General features: G+C 40.7%; 1 protein-coding gene across 1 annotated transcript in view; it reads right to left on the bottom strand.

Annotated features, from left to right (window-relative positions):
- Positions 1-19,989, bottom strand: part of EHHADH (enoyl-CoA hydratase and 3-hydroxyacyl CoA dehydrogenase) — a 59,899-nt gene that overhangs the window by 4,642 nt on the left and 35,268 nt on the right. Inside the window, exon 6 of the mRNA XM_020870669.2 lies at positions 8,741-9,082. Coding sequence (XP_020726328.2) covers positions 8,741-9,082 — 342 coding nt within the window. The remainder of the gene's footprint in view (positions 1-8,740; positions 9,083-19,989) is intronic.

The following is a 19,989-nucleotide window of genomic DNA, read 5'->3' as shown; positions in this document are numbered from 1 at the left end:
GTTTGAATCCTTCTCAGATCCCACTTGCTGCAATTAAGAGCTCACATCCTCACATACCTCAACAAAGTAAGAAGATCCTGTGTGCTGCAACTAAGACCAGGTACAGCCAAATAAGTAAAATTAAATTAAAAAGAAGAAGCAAGCCAAATGTCCATCAACATGAATAAACAAAAGGTAGCATCTCTTTCTGGGGCTACCCAGGTAGTTTCAGCGGTAAAGAATCCACCTGCAAAGGCAGGAGACACAGGTTGGACCCTAGGTCAGGAAGATCCCCTGGAGAAGGGCATGACAACCCATTGCAGTGTTCTTGCCTGGAGAATCCCATGAACAGAGGAGCCTGGCGGGCTACAGTCCATAGGGTCCAAAAAAATCGGATACGACTCAGCATGCACGGACAATATATCTCTCCTTTGGAAAAACCACTCAGCTGTAAAAGTAAATGAGACATCCTATAGTGTGGATGGGCCTTAAAAAACATTATGCTGAGTTAAAGTTGGGCACAAAAAGTTACATATTATATGATTCCATTTATATGAAATGTTCAGAATAGGGAAATCAATAGAGGCAGAAAATTGATTAGTAGTTGCCAGGAGCTGGGAGGAAGGGCAATGAGGAATGACTGCTAATGGGTACAGGGTTTCTTTTTAGGGTGATGAAGAGGTTCTAAAATTGTTTGTGGCATGCTTCCCTGGCAATCCAGTGGTTAAGACTGCACACTTCTGATGCAGGGGGCACGGGTTCAATCCCTGGTTGGGGAACTAAGATCCCACAGGCCATGGGACACAGCCAAAAAACTTAAAAAAAATTTTTTTTAAGTCTAAAAAAGTAAAATAAAATTGTGGCAATGGTTGGACAACTTTACAAATATCTAAAAACAACTTAAGTGTGCTCCTTTTTTTGGTGACATTGTTACTGTGTATTTTTAAAATGTTTTATGGTAAGATACATATAACATAAAACTTAACATCATAACCATTTTTATGTGTACAGTTCAGAGGCATTAAGCACATTCACAAAGCTGTGTAACCAGCACCATCTTGCACCATTCATCTCTAGAACTCTTCTCACCCTGCAGAACTGAAATTGTGCTCATTAAACCAGAACTCCCCATTTCTCTCTCTGGCAATCATCATTCTACACTCTATAATTGTGAGTACTCTAGATACCTCATAAAAGTGGAATCGAATAGTATTTGTCCTTTTGTGACTAGCTCATTTCACTTAGCAGAAGAGCCTCAAGTGTATTCATGTAGTATGTATCAGAATTCCCCACCTTGTAAGGCTGAATATTATCCCTTTGAATATACATATGTAGCACACTTTGTTTATCCATTCATCTGTCAGTGGACATTTGGGTTGCCATTATGCCACTATTGGGAATAATTCTGCTATGTACATGAGTGGACAAATATATTGAGTTCTTGCCTTCAATTCTTTTGGATATGCCCAGAAGTGGAATTGTTGGATTGTATGGTAATTCTATTTTTAATTTTTGAAGGAATTGCCATACTGTTTTTCATAGCAGCTGCGCCATTTTATGTTGAACTGTACTCTTTAAATGGGTCAATTTCATCACATATGAGTTTCATCTCAAGAAAGCTATAATTAAAACTCTGTATAGTACCAACCCTCAGGACTTCCCTGATGGTTCAGATGTTAAAGAATCTGCCTCCAATGCAGAAGACCAGGGTTCAATCCCTGGGCTAGCAAGATCCCTTGGAAAAGGAAATGGCCACCCATTCCAGTATTCTTGCCTAGAGAATTCCATGGACAGAGGAGCCTGGTGGGCTACAGTCTCTGGAGTCACAAAGAGTTGGACACAGCTGAGTGACTTAACACTAACACAACCCTCAAGGATTTTATAATATAGCAATGGGAAGAAGAAAAATTCACAAATATTTACCATGTATGTAAGGTAAGTGATGAGAGAAGTTCTTTGGTGCTTCAAAGGAAAGATGTTAGTTTTGGTTAGGTGAGTCAAGAAAAGCTTCAAGATAAAGAAGAAATATTTGAAGAAATATTTAAAGAAAGGTCATACTGAAACAGTGAAATTGGAAATGATGAACCACCTGGCTGGGGAAGGGAAAAGGAAAGTGAGAAATATTTTAAAGAAAGGCAAGAAGAATGGAAAACATAGAAAAAATTTTTGATGGCAAATATGTTGCCATTTCTTCCCCACACCATTTCATTTTCTTCTTGGGCACATAGGAGGCTGTACTTTCTAGACCTCTTATACCCCAGTAGGGCTTATAACTAATTCTGGTCAAGGAAATGGGGGAAGGGTGGTATGGGATCACAACTGGCCCCTAAAATCTCCTACAAGATCCTTCATTACCACCTGGGCAGAGAGGATGCAGAGATCAACTCTGAGGACTTGGAGGAGACCCTAGCGCAGGTGTTGGCCTGCAGGTCACATCCAGCCCACTGCCTGCTTTTGTACTGCCTGTGAGCTAAGAATGGTTTTATGTTTTAAGTAGCTGAAAATTAAAGAGTAAGAATATTTTATGACACCTGAAAATGATATCAAATTCAAATTTCAGTGTCTATAAATAAAGTGTTCCTGGAATCAATCACACTGATTTGTTTTCATATGGTCTGTGGCTATACTGGTCCTCAACAGCAGAGCTGAATTGCAGCAGAGAATGTAAGGCCCCCAAAGCCTAAAACATTTACTGTCTAGCACTTCACAGAAAAGGTTTGCTGACCCTTGTGCAGGGGAATGGTAGAGCCACTAGTTGGAAAGAACCTGGTTTTAGAATTATCTTGAGAGTGAGGAGGAAATACATCTTTATTGTGTTAAGCTGTTGAGGCTGTTACCTGTTACAGCAGCAGGTTATCTGTTACCTGACCAACCTGCTGTGGATGAAGCAGTTCACTGAAAGCTATGTACATATTACTCTTCTGCACTTCACATTGACTAGCTTTAGATCTTTTTTAAAAAACTGAAGTATAGTTGATTTACAATATTGTATTAATGTTAGGTATATAACATAGTGATTCAGATTTTTATTGATTATATTCCATTTAAAGTCATTATAAAATATTGGCCATGTTCTCTGTGCTGTACAATGTATCTTGTAACTTATTTATTACATATATAATAATTTATACCTCTTAATCCCTTGTGAGGATTGGTTTTGAATATAGTATGTTATCAATCATTAGAAATCATTGATTTAGTTCCTCTGGAATATATTTAATTTTTAAATCATATTAAATTATTTAATACATATATTGAATTATTTAAAGCAGTTTTGCAAATTTACTAAACATGTGTGTTTCACTCAGTGACAAGAAGGCTGGATAGTTCTCACTGCTGTAGCAGCTTGTATCCTAAACTTTAGCCTGCATACACAGGAGGGAGAGTTGGGGGTTCAAAACCCTGGCCCCCTGGCTTTCAGTCCCAAGCTTCATGTAACATTCCTACCATGTAGAGAGTACAATCTCACAGGAACAACAAGGACTCATGAGAAGTTTGCGTGAAAGTGCTTTGTAAAGTGTAACGTGATACAGATGATAGCACTGAACACAGCAGAGAAGGAAAGCTACTGGAGGGTGGAGTACAACTCCCTGACTCACCTCTCAGGGCAGGTCTGCTGAAGGACCTTTGGGGCTCCAAACAACTCATAGTCCTAACCACAGAGTGGGCCAGACTAATGCTTTCTAGAAGTGTCTTAGCTATAATTTTACTCACTTCCTTGTAAGCGTGAAAGCTTCCATGTTAAATTACCTTATACGATTAATAGTAAAGCTTAAAAAAAAAAAGTTAAAGCTTACTGAGTGTTCATAAGGAACACATTAGAAATGCATTAAAGCATTTTGCATGTATTAACTCTTAATCCTCACCACAACTCTATGATTTAAGTCCTATCATTTAACCCACTTTACAAATGAGCAAACTGAAGATGTAAGTAACTTCCCTGAGGTCTGATGCCTAGCAAGTAGGTGTGCTGGGGTCTGAACCCAGGTCATGTGAAGAGTCTGCACCCTTAGTACAGAATATATGGTTTCTCAAGTAGAAATAGAAGGATGGAATAGAAAGGAAATAGAAGGAATTTTAAGAGCAGTTGGTTGAGTTATAGTCCTATCCACGCCTTCAGCATGTGACTTGGAGTCACTATACTCAGTTTCCAAATTCTTCAAATTGGGAATGTTATTGCTTGAACCTCTGATCTCAAGAGTTTTGGTGAAGATCAAATCAGACAAAGCATGTCACAGCTCTCTGTAGAAGTTGCTACTTCTACAAAGTAGAAGGCTATAAGGTACTAGCCTTGTCACTCCTATTAGAGAACCTGGAAACAGAACTTGGACCTTTTATTAATATATTTTTATTTATTTATGTATGGCTATGCTGGGTTTTCATTGCTTTGTGTGGGCTTTTCTCTAGTTGCAGTGAATGAGGGCTATTCTCTTAGTGGTGCACGGGCTTCTCCTTGTGGTGGCTTCTCCTGCTGTGGAGCACAGGCTCTAGAGCATGTGCTCAATAGGTGCAGCTCCTAGAATCTAAAGCACAGGCTCAGTAGTCGTGGTGCAGGGTCTTAGCTGCTCCGTGGCACATGGGATCTTCCCAGACCAGGGATTGAACCTACATTCCCTACATTGGCAAGTGGATTCTTTACCACTGAACCACCAGGGAAGCTTGAACTTGGGCCCTTGAAATGCAGCTTTTAATCTAAAGCAGAATTATCCTTGCTGCTCTTCTGATTAATAAACAATGTTTTGTTGGGGGGGGGAGGGCATGGAAAAGAAGTATCAGCTATTATTTTAGATCTTCTTCAGTTCTATAAACTGATATTTTTTCACTTAATCACTAAAAATATACATGAAAGCAGCAACTGTTTCCTTCAAAAAGTTCTTCACTAACTTCTCACAACCTTGGGGTCTCAAAGTTCTCAAGAAAGTAGGGCTGAAAGACCAAGATTTTCACTGTTGGTAATTATGTTTTCATAGGTCAATACTGTATGTATATTGAATTTAGTTTCCTAAATTTTCCTCACTAAACACATACAGACAGGGATCAGGAGTCCTGATCCTAGACCAAGTCACTGTCTTTACCCTGGAATTAAATCTCAAGAACCCCTTCTACTCAGAGAAGTAAACGAAGGATAAGGGATGCTTTGACTACTGGTTCTTCAGTGTCTAGTCAACAGCAGTCTTCTCCCCTTCTGACAGCCCTGAGAGCCCAGGCGAGGTGAGAGAAAGTGGACTTGCAGTGGTGCCGACCCAATCTGAGAGCACAGGCTCACTGAAGTGCAAACCTGGGCTCATCAGGGCTGGGGTTTTCCAGGGAGTCCAATGAAAGGACAACGGGTCACGGCTTTTGAGGATGTTGGCAAGAGTGTACCTGAAGTGATGACTGGAAATGAAAACTGAATAGAGAAGAAAGTAAAGACTAAAAGAGCTGATCAAGTAATGGATGCAGTTGGAATAACTGAGAAAGGGATGTGGAAAAACACAACGTTGTAGTGAAAAAGTACGAGTTCACATTTTAGTGGTGGAGATGTGTTCAGGGTGAAGCCCGAAGTGTGGGTCACGGAAGTGAAGTGAGGAGAATGTCACTGGATCTGAGGAGGCGAAGGAACCCAGATGCAACAGGGCTGGATGGATTCTCCACACAGGGGATGAGGACAACAAGGACAGCAGCAGGATTTGGGCCAAAGCGGATAACTGTGAGCCAGGTACTAAAGCGAGGGCCAAGGCAGGGGAGCACAGACAGTGATGAGGAGGATAGAGCAGGCAGGGAGACGGCGGGACCACAGAGGAAGAGTGTCCAGAAAGGGGCCGTGGTCTGAGGGGGGAAGTGACAGTGAAGTCCAGAGAGCGTGGGAAGAAGCAACAGCATTCCTGAGAGGGCTGCAGGAGAAGCAGGTGCCCGGGGCTAAGTCAGGTTTCAGGCAGGAGACAGAAGGAGAGCCACTGGTGAACCAGATGAGGCTGTGGGCACATTCCAGAGGACATGGGGTACAGAGGCAGGCTGCGTCTCCAAGACCAAGGTGGGCAGAGGAGGAAGCGGATAAACATGAAGAAGGGGGAAATGACCAGCTCTCTCACTTTATTTATATCTTCATTGTCTTCTATGTAGTTTAAAAGCTTTTGCAAATATTTTTCAGAACAATGTGGTGTATACTTAAAAAAATCCATGTATCTATGGACACCTTATCTTTGACAAAGGAGGCAAGGATATACAATGGAAAAAAGACAATCTCTTTAACAAGTGTTGCTGGGAAAACTGGTCAACCACTTGTAAAAGAATGGAACTAGAACACTTTCTAACACCATAGACAAAAATAAACTCAAAATGGATTAAAGATCTAAATGTAAGACCAGAAACTATAAAACTCCTAGAGGAGAACATAGGCAAAACACTCTCTGACATAAATCACAGCAGGATCCTCTATGACACACCTCCCAGAATATTAGAAACAAAAGCAAAAATAAACAAATGGGACCTAATTAAACTTAAAAGCTTTTGCACAACAAAGGAAACTATAAGCAAGGTGAAAAGACAGCCTTCAGAATGGGAGGAAATAATAGCGAACGAAGCAACGGACAAAGGATTAATCTCAAAAATAGACAAGCAACTCCTGCAGCTCAATTCCAGAAAAATAAATGACCCAATCAAAAAATGGGCCAAAGAACTAAACAGACATTTCTCCAAAGAAGACATACAGGTGGCTAACAAACACATGAAAAGATGCTCAACATCACTCATTATCAGAGAAATGCAAATCAAAACCACAATGAGGTACCATTACATGCCAGTCAGGATGGCTGCTATCCAAAAGTCTACAAGCAATAAATGCTGGAGAGGGTGTGGAGAAAAGGGAACCCTCTTACACTCTTGGTGGGAACGCAAACTAGTACAGCTGCTATGGAAAACAGTGTGGAGATTTCTTAAAAAGCTGGAAATAGAACTGCCATATGACCCAGCAATCCCACTTCTAGGCATACACACCGAGGAAACCAGATCTGAAAGAGACACGTGCACCCCAGTGTTCATCACAGCACATTATAAACATTATAATAACCAGGACATGGAAGCAACCTAGATGCCCATCAGCAGATGAATGGATAAGGAAACTATGGTACATATACACCATGGAATATTACTCAGCCATTAAAAAGAATTCATTTGAATCAGTTCTAATGAGGTGGATGAAACTGGAGCCCATTATACAGAGTGAAGTAAGCCAGAAAGATAAAGACCAATACAGTATACTAATGCATATATATGGAATTTAGAAAGATGGTAACGATAACCCCATATGCAAAACCGAAAAAGAGACACAGATGTATAGAACAGACTTTTGGACTCTGTGGGAGAAGGCGAGGGTGGGATGTTTTGAGAGAACAACATCGAAACATGTATATTATCAAGGGTGAAACAGATCACCAGCCCAGGTTGGATGCATGAGACAAGTGCTCAGGGCTGGTACACTGAGATGACCCAGAGGGATGGGGTGGGGAGGGAGGTGGGAGGGGGGATCGGGATGGGGAACACATGTAAATCCATGGCTGATTCATGTCAATGTATGGCAAAAACCACTACAATACTGTAAAGTAATTAGCCTCCAACTAATAAAAATAAATGGGGGAGGAAAAAAAAAACCTTGAACTTTTAAACATTTCATGCCAGACACAAACCTGAAGTCGTTTTAAAAAGCTCATGATAAGGAAACAGGGAAATTCTCAAATGATGGTTGATCAACACGATACTGATAAACTTAAGAGTTTTTACTATTATTCTGCATTAATTATTCTTGGCTTGAAGGAATACAGGAAAGAAGAAACAGGTAAGTATATAATTAGAAACACATATTAGTGTTGCTGAAGGAATATAAAAAGGTACACTCAGTTCTTTGACATACTATTTATCCATCTCCTTAAAAAAATCACAAGTGAACAGTCAGTGCTACAAGGAGCACAGTATGTTTGTGTTGAAGACACACTACTTTATTTCCGAATTTCACTGAGACAACTACAGACTGAGAAGGTGTAGAGAAGGCTCTTCCCATCCACACTGCACTGGTGCTAGAGAGCTTGGTGAAGATTAAGAAAGTTGGTGCTTTTAGTAAACTTTGAACCTCCTCTCCCAGAAGACTGTATACAGGCTAATACATACGATACTCCACTTACTATTTCAGGGGATTTATAATCCACCCAAGACCATTTTTGGGCCAAGACTAAGACTAAGTGAAGTTTAGGATAGTGGCCCAAAGAAGCCATTCGGAGAGCTTGCTTCTGAGGAAAGAAGACATTTTGTTTGAGAAATTTTCAAGGGGAAAAAGTAAGGAAGCCCATCTTTCAGGTTCAGATGAATCTGGGGATAGTGGCTTTGAATCAGGAGAAGTGAATGGATGCAAGGACCAGAAAGACACAGCCTTCATTCCCAATCCCTAGCTATAGGAGTGACAGGCCACACCTTGAAATGTGGTACGCATCGTAATCTTGCTGGGAAGCCCAGGGATGAGAGACATGTAAGAGGCAGAAATGAGTTTAAAAACGCCGAGTCTGGAAACAGACAAACGTAGCATTAGAGGACTTGGGTTTAATTAGTTCACTGTTGAGAAGGCCTAGTGTTTCTAAGCCTCACATGCAAAGATAGTTCACGGGCTGGGGTGAAAATTAAGTTAACTAAAAAAGTGATATGTTCAGCAAAGAGCCCGGCACGCGGTGGCCCAAAGCAAATGGCAGCACTTGACAAATGCAGATTTGGGGAGTGACACTGCTCATGTTCTTACCGAGAACGCCAACAGAAGAGATGGGCCGTCCCGATGCTGTTTTCCAGGAAGCCCCAGAGGGAGTGGACCACTTATTTGCCATCCTCTCAGCAAAGAAAGCATATTGCAGGGCCCTGGCCTGCCCTGAGGTATTAAGGTACAGGCCCAGCTCCTTTTCCTTTTGGCTTCCCATGTCATATGGATATTGGACAGCAGCCTGGACTGCACGGACACAGGCCTCTGGAGACAGCCACCCAGGGTACCGCTTCCGCACCTGCAGAAGGGCTTCACTGAAAATGGCATCCATGTTGGGCAGGCTCGGGACTGGCATGTTGCAGATTCTACGGGATTCTGGAGATTGATCTAAAAGAAATAAGAAACAAAATTTGGAACTGTTACCTATATCAAAGGATTGTGCACATATAATTATAAATACTATTTAAGATATTTTTTCCATTAAATGATTAATTAATGTGTTTCTTTTTAAATATCTTTTTAATTGGAGGAAAATTGCTTTACAATGTTGTATTGGTTTCTGCCATCCAATATCAAGAATCAGTCATAATTATACATACATATATATATATATAAATATATATATTTATATATCCCTCTTAGGCCTCCCTCCCCTCCCCTCTAAACTTCCCTCCTGGCCCCTATTCCCCCCAGGCATCACAGAGTGCCAGGCTAGGCTCCCTATGTTATATAGCAGCTTCCTGCTAGCTATTTTACACATGATGGTGTATATATGTCAATGCTCCTTTCTCAATTCATTCCACCCACTACTTCCCCGGTTGTGTCCACAAGTTCATTCTCTACGTCTATGTCTCTATGCCCTCCTTGAAAATAGGTTCATCAGTACCATTTTTCCAGATTCCAGATATATGCATTAACATATAGTATTTGTTTTTCTCTCTGACTTACTTCACTCCTTATAATAGGCTCTAGGTTCATCTACCTCACTACAACTGACTCAGTTGTCAAGATATTTAATGTGACACTAATAACAAAATCTCTGACATCTTTGCAACTTAGTCCCATAAGATAGAATTTAATAAAAAAAAGATAGAATTTAATAGATTCAAAGCAATTTCAAGTTACCTAATTGATGCATAAAAGTTACATCTTCCTTTTACTTCAAGGCCAAGATAACATTATGATAGATTAGTTATATTAATCTGCCAGTGAGCTTAAGGAAAATAGTTCTGAGTTAATAATATTTTAGGTTCAAAATAATTTTAACTCCATTCTTAACAGTAACAAAACCTTTAAAATACCTAGAAAAGGAGACAGTATAATACTGGCACAAAGATGGACATACAAATCAGTGGAAAAAACTGAGTTAAGAGATAAACCCTTACAATCATCACCAACTGATTTCCAACACAGGTGCCAAAACAATTTAATGAGAGAAAGGAGAGTTTTTTTTTAAACAAACAAAGCTGAGGCCAACTGAATATCCACATGAGACAAGTAAACAGGTCCTTACCTAGCACCATATATAAAAATTAATTCAAATATGGGTCATAAATCTAAATTGAAGAGTTAAAACTATAAGGCTTTCTTAAAAAAATAAGAAAAATCTTTATGATATTTGGTTAGGCAAAGTATTCTTAGCACAATTGACAAAAGAAAAAATTCATTAAGTTGGACTTCATCAAAATTAAAGACTTTTGTACTTCAAAGAACATCATTAAGAAAATGAAATGATAAACCATTGACTAAGAGAAAATACTTGCATGGTAGGCAAAATAACACCCTTCCCAAACATCTACTTCCTAATCCCCAGAACCTATGAATATATTATCTTACATGGCAAAGAGACTCTACAGATATGATTAAGGTTAAAGACCTTGAGATGTGATGTTTACCCTGTATTATCCAGGTAGGCCCAATCTAATTTTATGAACCCTTAAAAGAGGAGGGCCTCTCTCAGCTGTAGTGAGAGAAGAAGAGGCAGAGAGATGCCATACAGAAAGTTCCACTGATAACAATGTGGCTTTGAAGACGGAGGAAGGGGGCCAAGAGCCACTCCTCGAGGCTAGGAATGGCCATGAGTTTACAACCAGCATAAACACGGAGACCTTGGTCCTACAACACAAGTATTGAATTCTGCCAACAACTCAAGTGAGCAATAAACAGATTCTCCCCAAGAACTTTCAGAAAGAAGTGCAACTATTGACAGTTGGGTTCAGTCCAGTGAGACCCCTACCAGACTTCAGACCTGTAGATAGATAATACATTTGTATTGTTTAAACTGTTGAGCTTGCTGAGCTTGTTATATCAATCAACGGACAATGAATACAACGTGCATATCAAATATCTAATGAAGTGTCTATATCCAGAGTATATAAAGACCTCTTATGACTCAATAATAATAAGGCAAAGAACTCAGTTTTAGAAATGGGTGAAAACTTGAGTGGATATTCCACCAAAGAGCATATGTGTGCATGTCCAATCCTTTGCAGCCTATGGACTATAGTCCACCAGGCTCCTTTGTCCATGGGATTTTCCAGGCAAGAATACTGGAGCAGGGTTGCCACTCCCTTCTACAAGTGATCTTTCCAACCCAGGGATGGAAGCCGGGTCTCCCGCATTGCAGGCAGATTCTTAATCATCTGAGCCACAATTGTTCAGTTATCTTGTGAGTAAGCCAATCAGTTTATGGGCTCCCCTGGTGGTTCAGACAGTAAAAAATCTGCCTGCAATGCAGGACACCCAGGTATGATTCCTGGGTCAGGAAGATCCCTGGCAAAGGGAAAGCCTACCAACTCCAGTACTCTTACCTGGAGAATTCCATGGACAGAGGAAGCTGGCAGATTGTAGTCCATGGAGTCACAAAGAGTAGGACACGACTGAGTGACCAACACTCTTATTTTTTTTCAAGCTCAGCAGAGAAAGAAGAAGACCCTTCCAGGACCTACAGCTGATTTAATTTCCTAGTGACCCATAAGAGAGATAAGAACAGATAGTGGGGAGAGGGAAGTGGGGGGAGAGGATCAAGTGGATTAGGAAAGAGGTCAGAGCTGTCAGTTTTGTGGCACCTGACAACAGGTGGCTAGTACAGTCTTTGTGGGGACAGGGCTTAGATGGGTTTGGGATATCTCAGAGCTGGATCTCTGTCCTTGTGACGCTACCACCAGCCCCACCATCACAGGGGCTGAATCTCAACATCATAGCGCACATCAGAGTTATTTTAGGACTTTTAAAGATGACCATGCTCCACTGTGAACTCAGTTAAGATTCTTTTTTTTTTTTAATTAAAAAAAATATATACATATATATCTAGGAATTTCTCTGGAGTTGTTGCGGTCAGCGTAGGTTCAGTTCAATTTCAGATAGCTCCTCTTTCCAGCTTACACTTCTCGATAACTGTAGGCCCCTTCCGGTGTAGCCGGTGTTACCTTCAGGGATTTTTATCTGTTGCACCGGTCCTTTCTGAAGCGGTTCCCTTTGTTTATTTGGCTTCTGTTTGCCGTCTCTTTGGTATCTAATTTCCGCCCTGACACAGGCGGGCGGAGGTGATCTCTTATTTCGGTTCTCTAGTTCAGTTCAGTCCTGCTACGGGGAGGGCGGGGCGCTGCAGACAGACACCGCTCTGTGTGGATAGCGCTCACCGTGTTCCAGCCACACTGGGTTTGCCCCGCTCACGGGTGTCAGTGCTTTCGCCGTCTACACTGCTCAGGCTCCCAGCTGCTCTATATGGAGCGGGCCCTGCGTTGAGTGCGGTTCCAGTTTTCGGGTACTCCACAAAAGCGCAGATTCGGTTGCGCCGGCGTTTTGTGCCTTCCCCAGCCTGAGCGGTTCAGGCAGCCAGAGGCTTGAGCGCACTCTCCCCGGCTGCGGCGCGCCTTTTCCCTCCGCGTCGAGCGGCCCAGGCAGCCAGAGGCTTGGGCGCAATCTCCGCGGGTACGGCGCGCTTTTTCCCTCCGCGGCCCCAGCCTCAGTTAAGATTCTTAAAGGGTGGGGTCTGGACATGAGTATTTTTTTAAAAATTCAATAGGTGATTTTGGGACTTCCCTGGTGGTACAATGGCTAAGACTCTATGCTTAGAGGGGGGCCCAGGTTTGATACTTGGTCAGGGAACTAAATCCCACATGCCACAACTGAAGATCCCACATGCCACAACTGAAGATCCCACATGCCACAGCTAAGACCTGGTACAGTTAAATAAAAAGAAAAAAAATTCAATAGTTGCTTTTGAGGTATAGCCTTTTGGAGGTCCAAGAGCAGAGCATTTATCAGCCACCATATCAGAAGTCATCTGCAGCTCCTGGCTACTTTGACCTGACAGAGATTGAAGCAAGAAGAGAAAGGAAAAAAAGGAAGAAGAAAAACACTTAATGGTGTGCAGTAATTTTAGCCAATTGGCACACTCCTAGTATCTCAGGGACACTCAGAACCTCTGAGACTGCAGACAGGCATTTTGGGATCCCCCACAGCACTTGTCCAGACCAAACTAAGCATATCTATTGGAGAGTGTTGGATCAGGGCACAACCGTTAGGAGGGTTTTCCCTGCTCAATTTCCTATCCTTTCTGTTCTGTGGCTGTAATTGAAGGATGCTATAATTTTACAACTTCATTTTATTCCTACAAAAGTATTCAGAATTTCCCCTCTGGGTCTACGGGTATGGTGTTTTCAAAGTGTATTCCTTAGACACACGTTAGTTTTAAAGTCACTCAGCTGTACCTACATAATAAGAGAGGCAAGTGTGTGCAGCTCAGAACCAGCACTAGCTCCCCAGGAAAATGGGAAAGAGAGGAGCTAATTAATGATTCACGTATGCTTATAATTGAATTCTTTCCCTGACCTATTCATATTTTTTTCTTAATTCTTTGAAGTTTTCTAAGGCAGAAGTTTTCATTTAAAAAATAAGTGAATCATATGCCTCAAGGACGAAAAGGAGATGATTATTTTCCCTTTTTCCTTTCTAGTAAGCTGACAAGAAGAGATTTTCTCTCTCTAGGATAAAGAGAGACAATGTACAGTGTGCAGTTTACAAAAATAGTTTCCTAAGACATACAGGATTCTCTCTAACTCTGATAAACAGACTCTCTCTCATAGAAGCTCTGCAAAGGACAGAAAAACTGCACTTTTTCTGGGCTTGAGGGGGTCCCCAAAGAACTGGGGTACATAAAAAAGAAGCCCAATTTAGATATGTGCTTAGACTTCCCTGGTGGTCCAGTGACTAAGGCTCCATGCTCCCAATGCAGGGGGCCTGGGGTTTGATCCCTGGTCAGGGAAGTAGATCCCACACGCTGCAACTAAGACCCAACACAGTCAAAGAAATAAATAAAAACAAATATTGGTACTTCCCTTGTGGCTCAGAGGTTAAAGCATCTGCCTGCAATGCGGGAGACCTGGGTTCGATCCCTGGGTCAGGAAGATCCCCTGGAGAAGGAAATGGCAACCCACTACAGTATTCTTGCCTGGAGAATCCCATGGGTGGAGGAGCCTGGTGGGCTACACTAGTCCATGGGGTCACAAAGAGTTGGACATGACTGAGCAACTTCACTTTAGGCTTCATAGGTAAGGCAGTATCAATTTGCTTCTGTGAAACATGTTTATGCAAATGTTCACAGAGAGTAGAAATAAATTACAAAGAGCAAAAGATAAAATGGAAGAGAAAGACAGATGAAACCACTAAGATTTTTTTTAAGTCACAAAATCAAATGGACAAACAGATCAAGGTCTTTGAGCAGAATAAGAATTGCTAAAAATGCCTACCACAGCCCAGGGCAGACACAGTAATAGGATCAGGGTTTGCTGGAGGGACAAAAACAGAGCACTGGGTTCCTGAGCTGAGGCTCTCTCTTGGATGTCCCCGTGCTCATCTTCAGCTAAGAGCACACACTTTCAGCTTCATGCCAGAATCACACTCGTGGGAACAGGGGTTCTTACTCCATTTGGGAACAAGCAGGCTGCTGGCCAAATGCAAATAAGCCACATTTGACAGGACCCTCCCCTCCTCAGTTTAGCCAAAGCAATCTGGTTTGGCCAAGCAACTGAACTGCTCTGCTAAATCCATTGCACTGCAGTCATCAGGGAGGCCTCGTGTAACAACAGTGTTAAGATGCATGAAGCTAATTAACTTCCACAGTCAGCTCTCTAGGATGTGTTAAGTTTATAGAGATACTTGCAGCTTCTGCCCAAATCATAGTTTTAGATATATATGTTAACCTCCTACAATCCCCTCCCACCCATAATTGGCTCCAAAACTGCAATTTTTTTCTAAACTGGCTCCAACTGCAACACTGACCACTGGAAATTTCCTTCCTTCTCAACTTGTCTATTGCATGTGGAAACTAAATAAGTATTCTCTCTCTCTCTCTCTGTCTCTTATTTTTTTGCAGCTGCTGCTGCTGCTAAGTTGCTTCAGTTGTGCCTGACTCTGTGAGACCCCATAGACGGCAGCTCATATTTTATTACTATAGCTCTAAAAATTTTTTTTAATTGGAGGATAATTGCATTACAATATTGTGTTAGTTTCTGACATACATCAACACGAATCATATATAAATAAATGTTCTTAACTCTTTCCTTTTGTTCTTTTTGTAGGTCAACATTTCAGCAGTGCGGGTGTGGGTAATGATGGGGGTGAGAATAGGTTGAATTAATGAAATATTTTTACAACGGAGAAACAGAACTCAAAAATTTTACATGTACTTTTTAAAGTTGAGATTTAGTTCACATACAATAAAAGTCACCATTTCAAAGTTTATAATTCAGGAGTTTTTAGTATAATCACAAGTTGTGCAACCACACATGTATGTTTTTCAACCGTGCCTTTCAGACTGCTTTACTAATATTTTTAAGTTAAAGAACATCATGAACCTCAAAAACATCATGCTAAGTGAGAGAAACCAGACACAAAAGATCACATGCTATATGTAGTTCTAAAAAACAAGACTATAGTAACAGAAAACAAGCCAATGGTCACCTATGGCCAAGGTTCAGGGGAAGGAATCTACTTAAAAGAGGCAGAAGCATACTTTTTAGAGTGACTGAACCATATCTTGATTGTAGCAGGGCCACAGAACTGTACATTACTACAAAAATTCATCAAATTGCTACGTTTAAACTGGGTGACTTTTACTGTATGTAAATTACACCTCAAGCTGGAAAAATCAAAACCAAAGCAAAAATCATTTAAGAAATTTGGGAGGGGGGGACAAGTTATTTCCATTTTTGTGTATTTTCTTTAAATTTTTGTCAGCATCCACAAAACACTATGTAGTTCTAAGTATAGAATCGGGAAGATCCTCTGGAGAAGGGTTAGGCTATCCACTCCAGTATTTTTGGGCTTCCCTGGTAGCTCAGATAAAGAATCTGCCTACAGTGCAAGAGACCTGGGTTTGATCCCTGGATTGGGAAGATCCCCTGGAGGAGGGCATGGCAACCCACTCCAGTATTCTTGCCTGGAGAATCCCCATGGACAGAGGAGCCTGGTGGGCTACAGTCCATGAGGTCGCAAAGAGTTGGACATGACTGACTACACGGCACATATATAATTTTGTATTTAGACACTTTTATATCACAATTTCACATTTCTACCAAGTTTCGATGATTATAATTTAAGATACACAATTGTCCAAAGCCCATAACCATTCCCCTACTATTAACAGGTAAATTACCAAATTTTAAAGCAAATGATTCCTCCTCAATATTTGGATGCCACCAAGTGGACAAACTGTAATATTACTGAGATTGAGTAGGCCATTTTATACATTAAAAAAAATAATACTTCAATGTTAAAATTTTTATTTAAAATTAATTTTAAAATTTTTATTAATTATAAGATATAAATGATTATGATTTTATTCATTTTAAAATAAATGATTTTATTAATTATAAGATTATTTTATAAATGTACCAGACCATGATCCCCATCTATCTCTTGAAGTAACTTAACTCTCAAATCTGAATTTCCAGAAGTCAAAGTAAAGAACTTCCTGTTGAAATCATGTCCTTAACAAACTAAAACCACAGGTGAAAAATGATAGACATGGGTCTATCTTAAACCCCAAACCAAAAACAATTTAGGGACCCCCAAATGCAAACAGCCTTTCCTGTAGGCCAATTGACTTCCAACAAAACAATAAGTGCTCTCAGGAGGCACAACAAAATCAGTGATGAAACTGTGGTGAAGATTATCTGGAAAGAAGAGAAAGACAGCAGGAAATTTATTCCCCTTTGGGCAAAGCCTTGCTAACTCTCTTTAGAGTCACCAGTATTTTCTCCTCACAGTCCCTGGCCTCTCCAGTTTAAGCTTTCACTATTGAAATGAAACAGTAAGTGGTTAGAGCCACAAAAAGAAAGATTATTTCAGGGAAGTGTTCGGTCCCTGCCAGGGTGGACAAAAGAATGACTTTTTCAAAGAAGCCTTTGAATGACACTGAGCCATTACCTACCACCAACTGGGGAGATGAACACTCTGCTCTGCCTCTAGCCCAACATTCCTTCCAATTATTTTTTCTGATTCTCTTTAACCCTCTCCATCTTGCTGCCAACCTCCATAAACTGAAAAGAAACATTTTTTTAAAGAAAGAAAAAAAAAATCTAGGAATGTCATAAGTCCATAAAGTGAGAAACCAGTGAGAGAGAGAAAGCATAGCTCACTGAGTCAGAAACATGGCTTTATTGTAGCAAATTATACAGCCTGTTTTCTAATTGCTGACATGTTTGCTTGCATGGCTTTTCTTATTTTTTTTTTTTCCTTTTTAAATGTTTTGGCCATACCACAAGGCATGTGGGATCTTGGCTCCCCTACTCTCTCCGATGAGAACCTGAATTGCAAACCGAGTCTTAACCATTGGACCACCAAGGGAAGTCCTGCTTTGTTCTTCTTAAATTTTAATTGTACTTATTAATAGAACATATACTCATTCAATAAAAATTCAAAAGGTACAGAAGAATAAAAAGAGACATCTCCCCTGACTGCTTCTGCTGGCTAGCTAGCCCCATTCTCAGAGGCAACCGTCAATCTTTTCTTGTGAATCCTTACAGAAGTATCCTATACATAAACAGTCATAAACATACCTTCTCCCTATATAGACATTCATTCCCCCTTTTTTTGTTACACAAATGTTGAACTACTGTACACATGATTCTTTTTTATTTTACTTTAATTGGAGGCTAATTACTTTACAATATTGTGGTGGTTTTTGCCATACATTCACATGAATCAGCCATGGGTGTACCTGCGTTCCCCATCCTGAATCCCCCTCCCATCTCCCTCCGCACCCCATCTCAGGGTCATCCCAGTGCACCAGCCCTGAGCACCCTGTCTCATGCATCGAACCTGGACTGGCGATCTGTTTCACATATGATAATATACATGTTTCAATGGTATTCTCTCAAACCATCCCACCCTCGCATTCTCCCACAGAGTCAAAAAGTCTGTTCTTTACATCTGTGTCTCTTTTGCTGTCTCGCATATAGGGTCATTGTTACCATCTTTCTGTATTCCATATATATGGGTTAATATATTGTATTGGTGTTTTTCTTTCTGACTTACTTTGCTCTGTATAATAGGCTCCAGTTTCATCCACCTCATTAGAACTGATTCAAATGCATTCTTTTTAATAGCTGAGTAATATTCCACTGTGTATATGTACCACAGCTTTCTTATCCATTCATCTGCCGATGGACATCTAGGTTGCTTCCATGTCCTGGCTATTGTAAACAGTGCTGCAATGAACATTGGGGTACACGTGTCTCTTTCAGATCTGCTTTCCTCGGTGTGTATGCCCAGCAGTGGGATTGCTGGGTCATATGGCAGTTTTATTTCCAGTTTTTTAAGGAATCTCCACACTGTTCTCCATAGTGGCTGTACTAATTTGTATTCCCACCAACAATGTAAGAGGGTTCCTTTTTCTCAGCATCCTCTCCAGCATTTATTGTTTGTAGACTTTTTGATAGCAGCCATTCTGACCGGCATGAGATATTACCTCATTGTGGTTTGATTTGCATTTCTCTGATAATGAGTAATATTGAGCATCTTTTCATGTGTTTGTTAGCCATCTGTATGTCTTCTTTGGAGAAATGTCTGTTCAGTTATTTGGCCCATTTTTTTATTAGGTTGCTTATTTTTCTGGAATTGAGCTGCAGGAATTGTTTGTATATTTTTGCTTGTATATTTTTGAGATTCTTTGTCAGTTGCCTCATTTGCTATTATTTTTCTCCCATTCTGAAGGCTGTCTTTTCACCTTGCTTATAGTTTCCTTTGTTGTGCAAAAGCTTTTAAGTTTAATTAGGACCCATTTGTTTATTTTTGCTTTTATTTCCATTACTCTGGGAGGAGGTTCATAGAGGATCCTGCTACGATTTACGTCAGAGAGTGTTTTGCCTGTTTTCCTCTAGGAGTTTTATAGTTTCTGGTCTTACATTTAGATCTTCAATCCATTTTGAGTTTATTTTTGTGTATGGTGTTACAAAGTGTTCTAGTTTCATTCTTTTACAAGTGGCTGACCAGTTTTCCCAGCACCACCTGTTAAAGAGATTGTCTTTTCTCCATAGTATATTCTTGCCTCCTTTGTCAAAGATAAGGTGTCCATAGGGGCATGGATTTATCTCTGGGCTTTCTATTTTGTTCCATTGATCTATGTTTCTGTCTTTGTGCCAGTACACACAATTCTTTTTTCATTTAACAATACAATATATACTGTGGCAGTCATACCATGTCAATACATACAGTTTCTCATTCATTTTATTTTTTATTTTTATATACACAAGTATAAGTTTAGTTGCTCAGTTGTGTCCGACTCTTTGCAACCCCATGGACTATAGCCTACCAGGCTCCTCCATCCACGGGATTTTCCAGGCAAGAGTGCTGGAGTGGATTGCCATATTCTTCTCCAGAGGATCTTACCGACCCAGGGATTGAGCCCGAGTCTCCCACATTGTAGGCAGAGGCTTTACCGTCTGAGCCACCAAGAAGTACATACATATCTGTTCAGTTCAATTCAGTCACTCAGTCGTGTCCGACTCTTTACAACCCCATGGACTGCAGCATGCCAGGCCTCCTTGTCCATCATCAACTCCTGGAGTTTACTCAAACTCATGTCCATTGAGTCAGTGATGCCATCCAACCATCTCATCCTCTGTTGTCCCCTTCTCCTCCTGCCTTCAATCTTTCCCAGCATCAGGGTCTTTTCCAGTGAGTCAGTTCTTTGCATCAGGTGGCCAAAGTATTGAAATTTCAGCTTTGACATCAACCCTTCCAATGAACATTCAGGACTGATTTCCTTTAGGATGGACTGGTTGGAT

This window comes from Odocoileus virginianus, chromosome 4 (assembly GCF_023699985.2).
Source record: "Odocoileus virginianus isolate 20LAN1187 ecotype Illinois chromosome 4, Ovbor_1.2, whole genome shotgun sequence".
Classification (NCBI taxonomy): Eukaryota; Metazoa; Chordata; class Mammalia; order Artiodactyla; family Cervidae; genus Odocoileus; species Odocoileus virginianus.
This window is presented reverse-complemented; position numbering and strand designations above follow the sequence as displayed.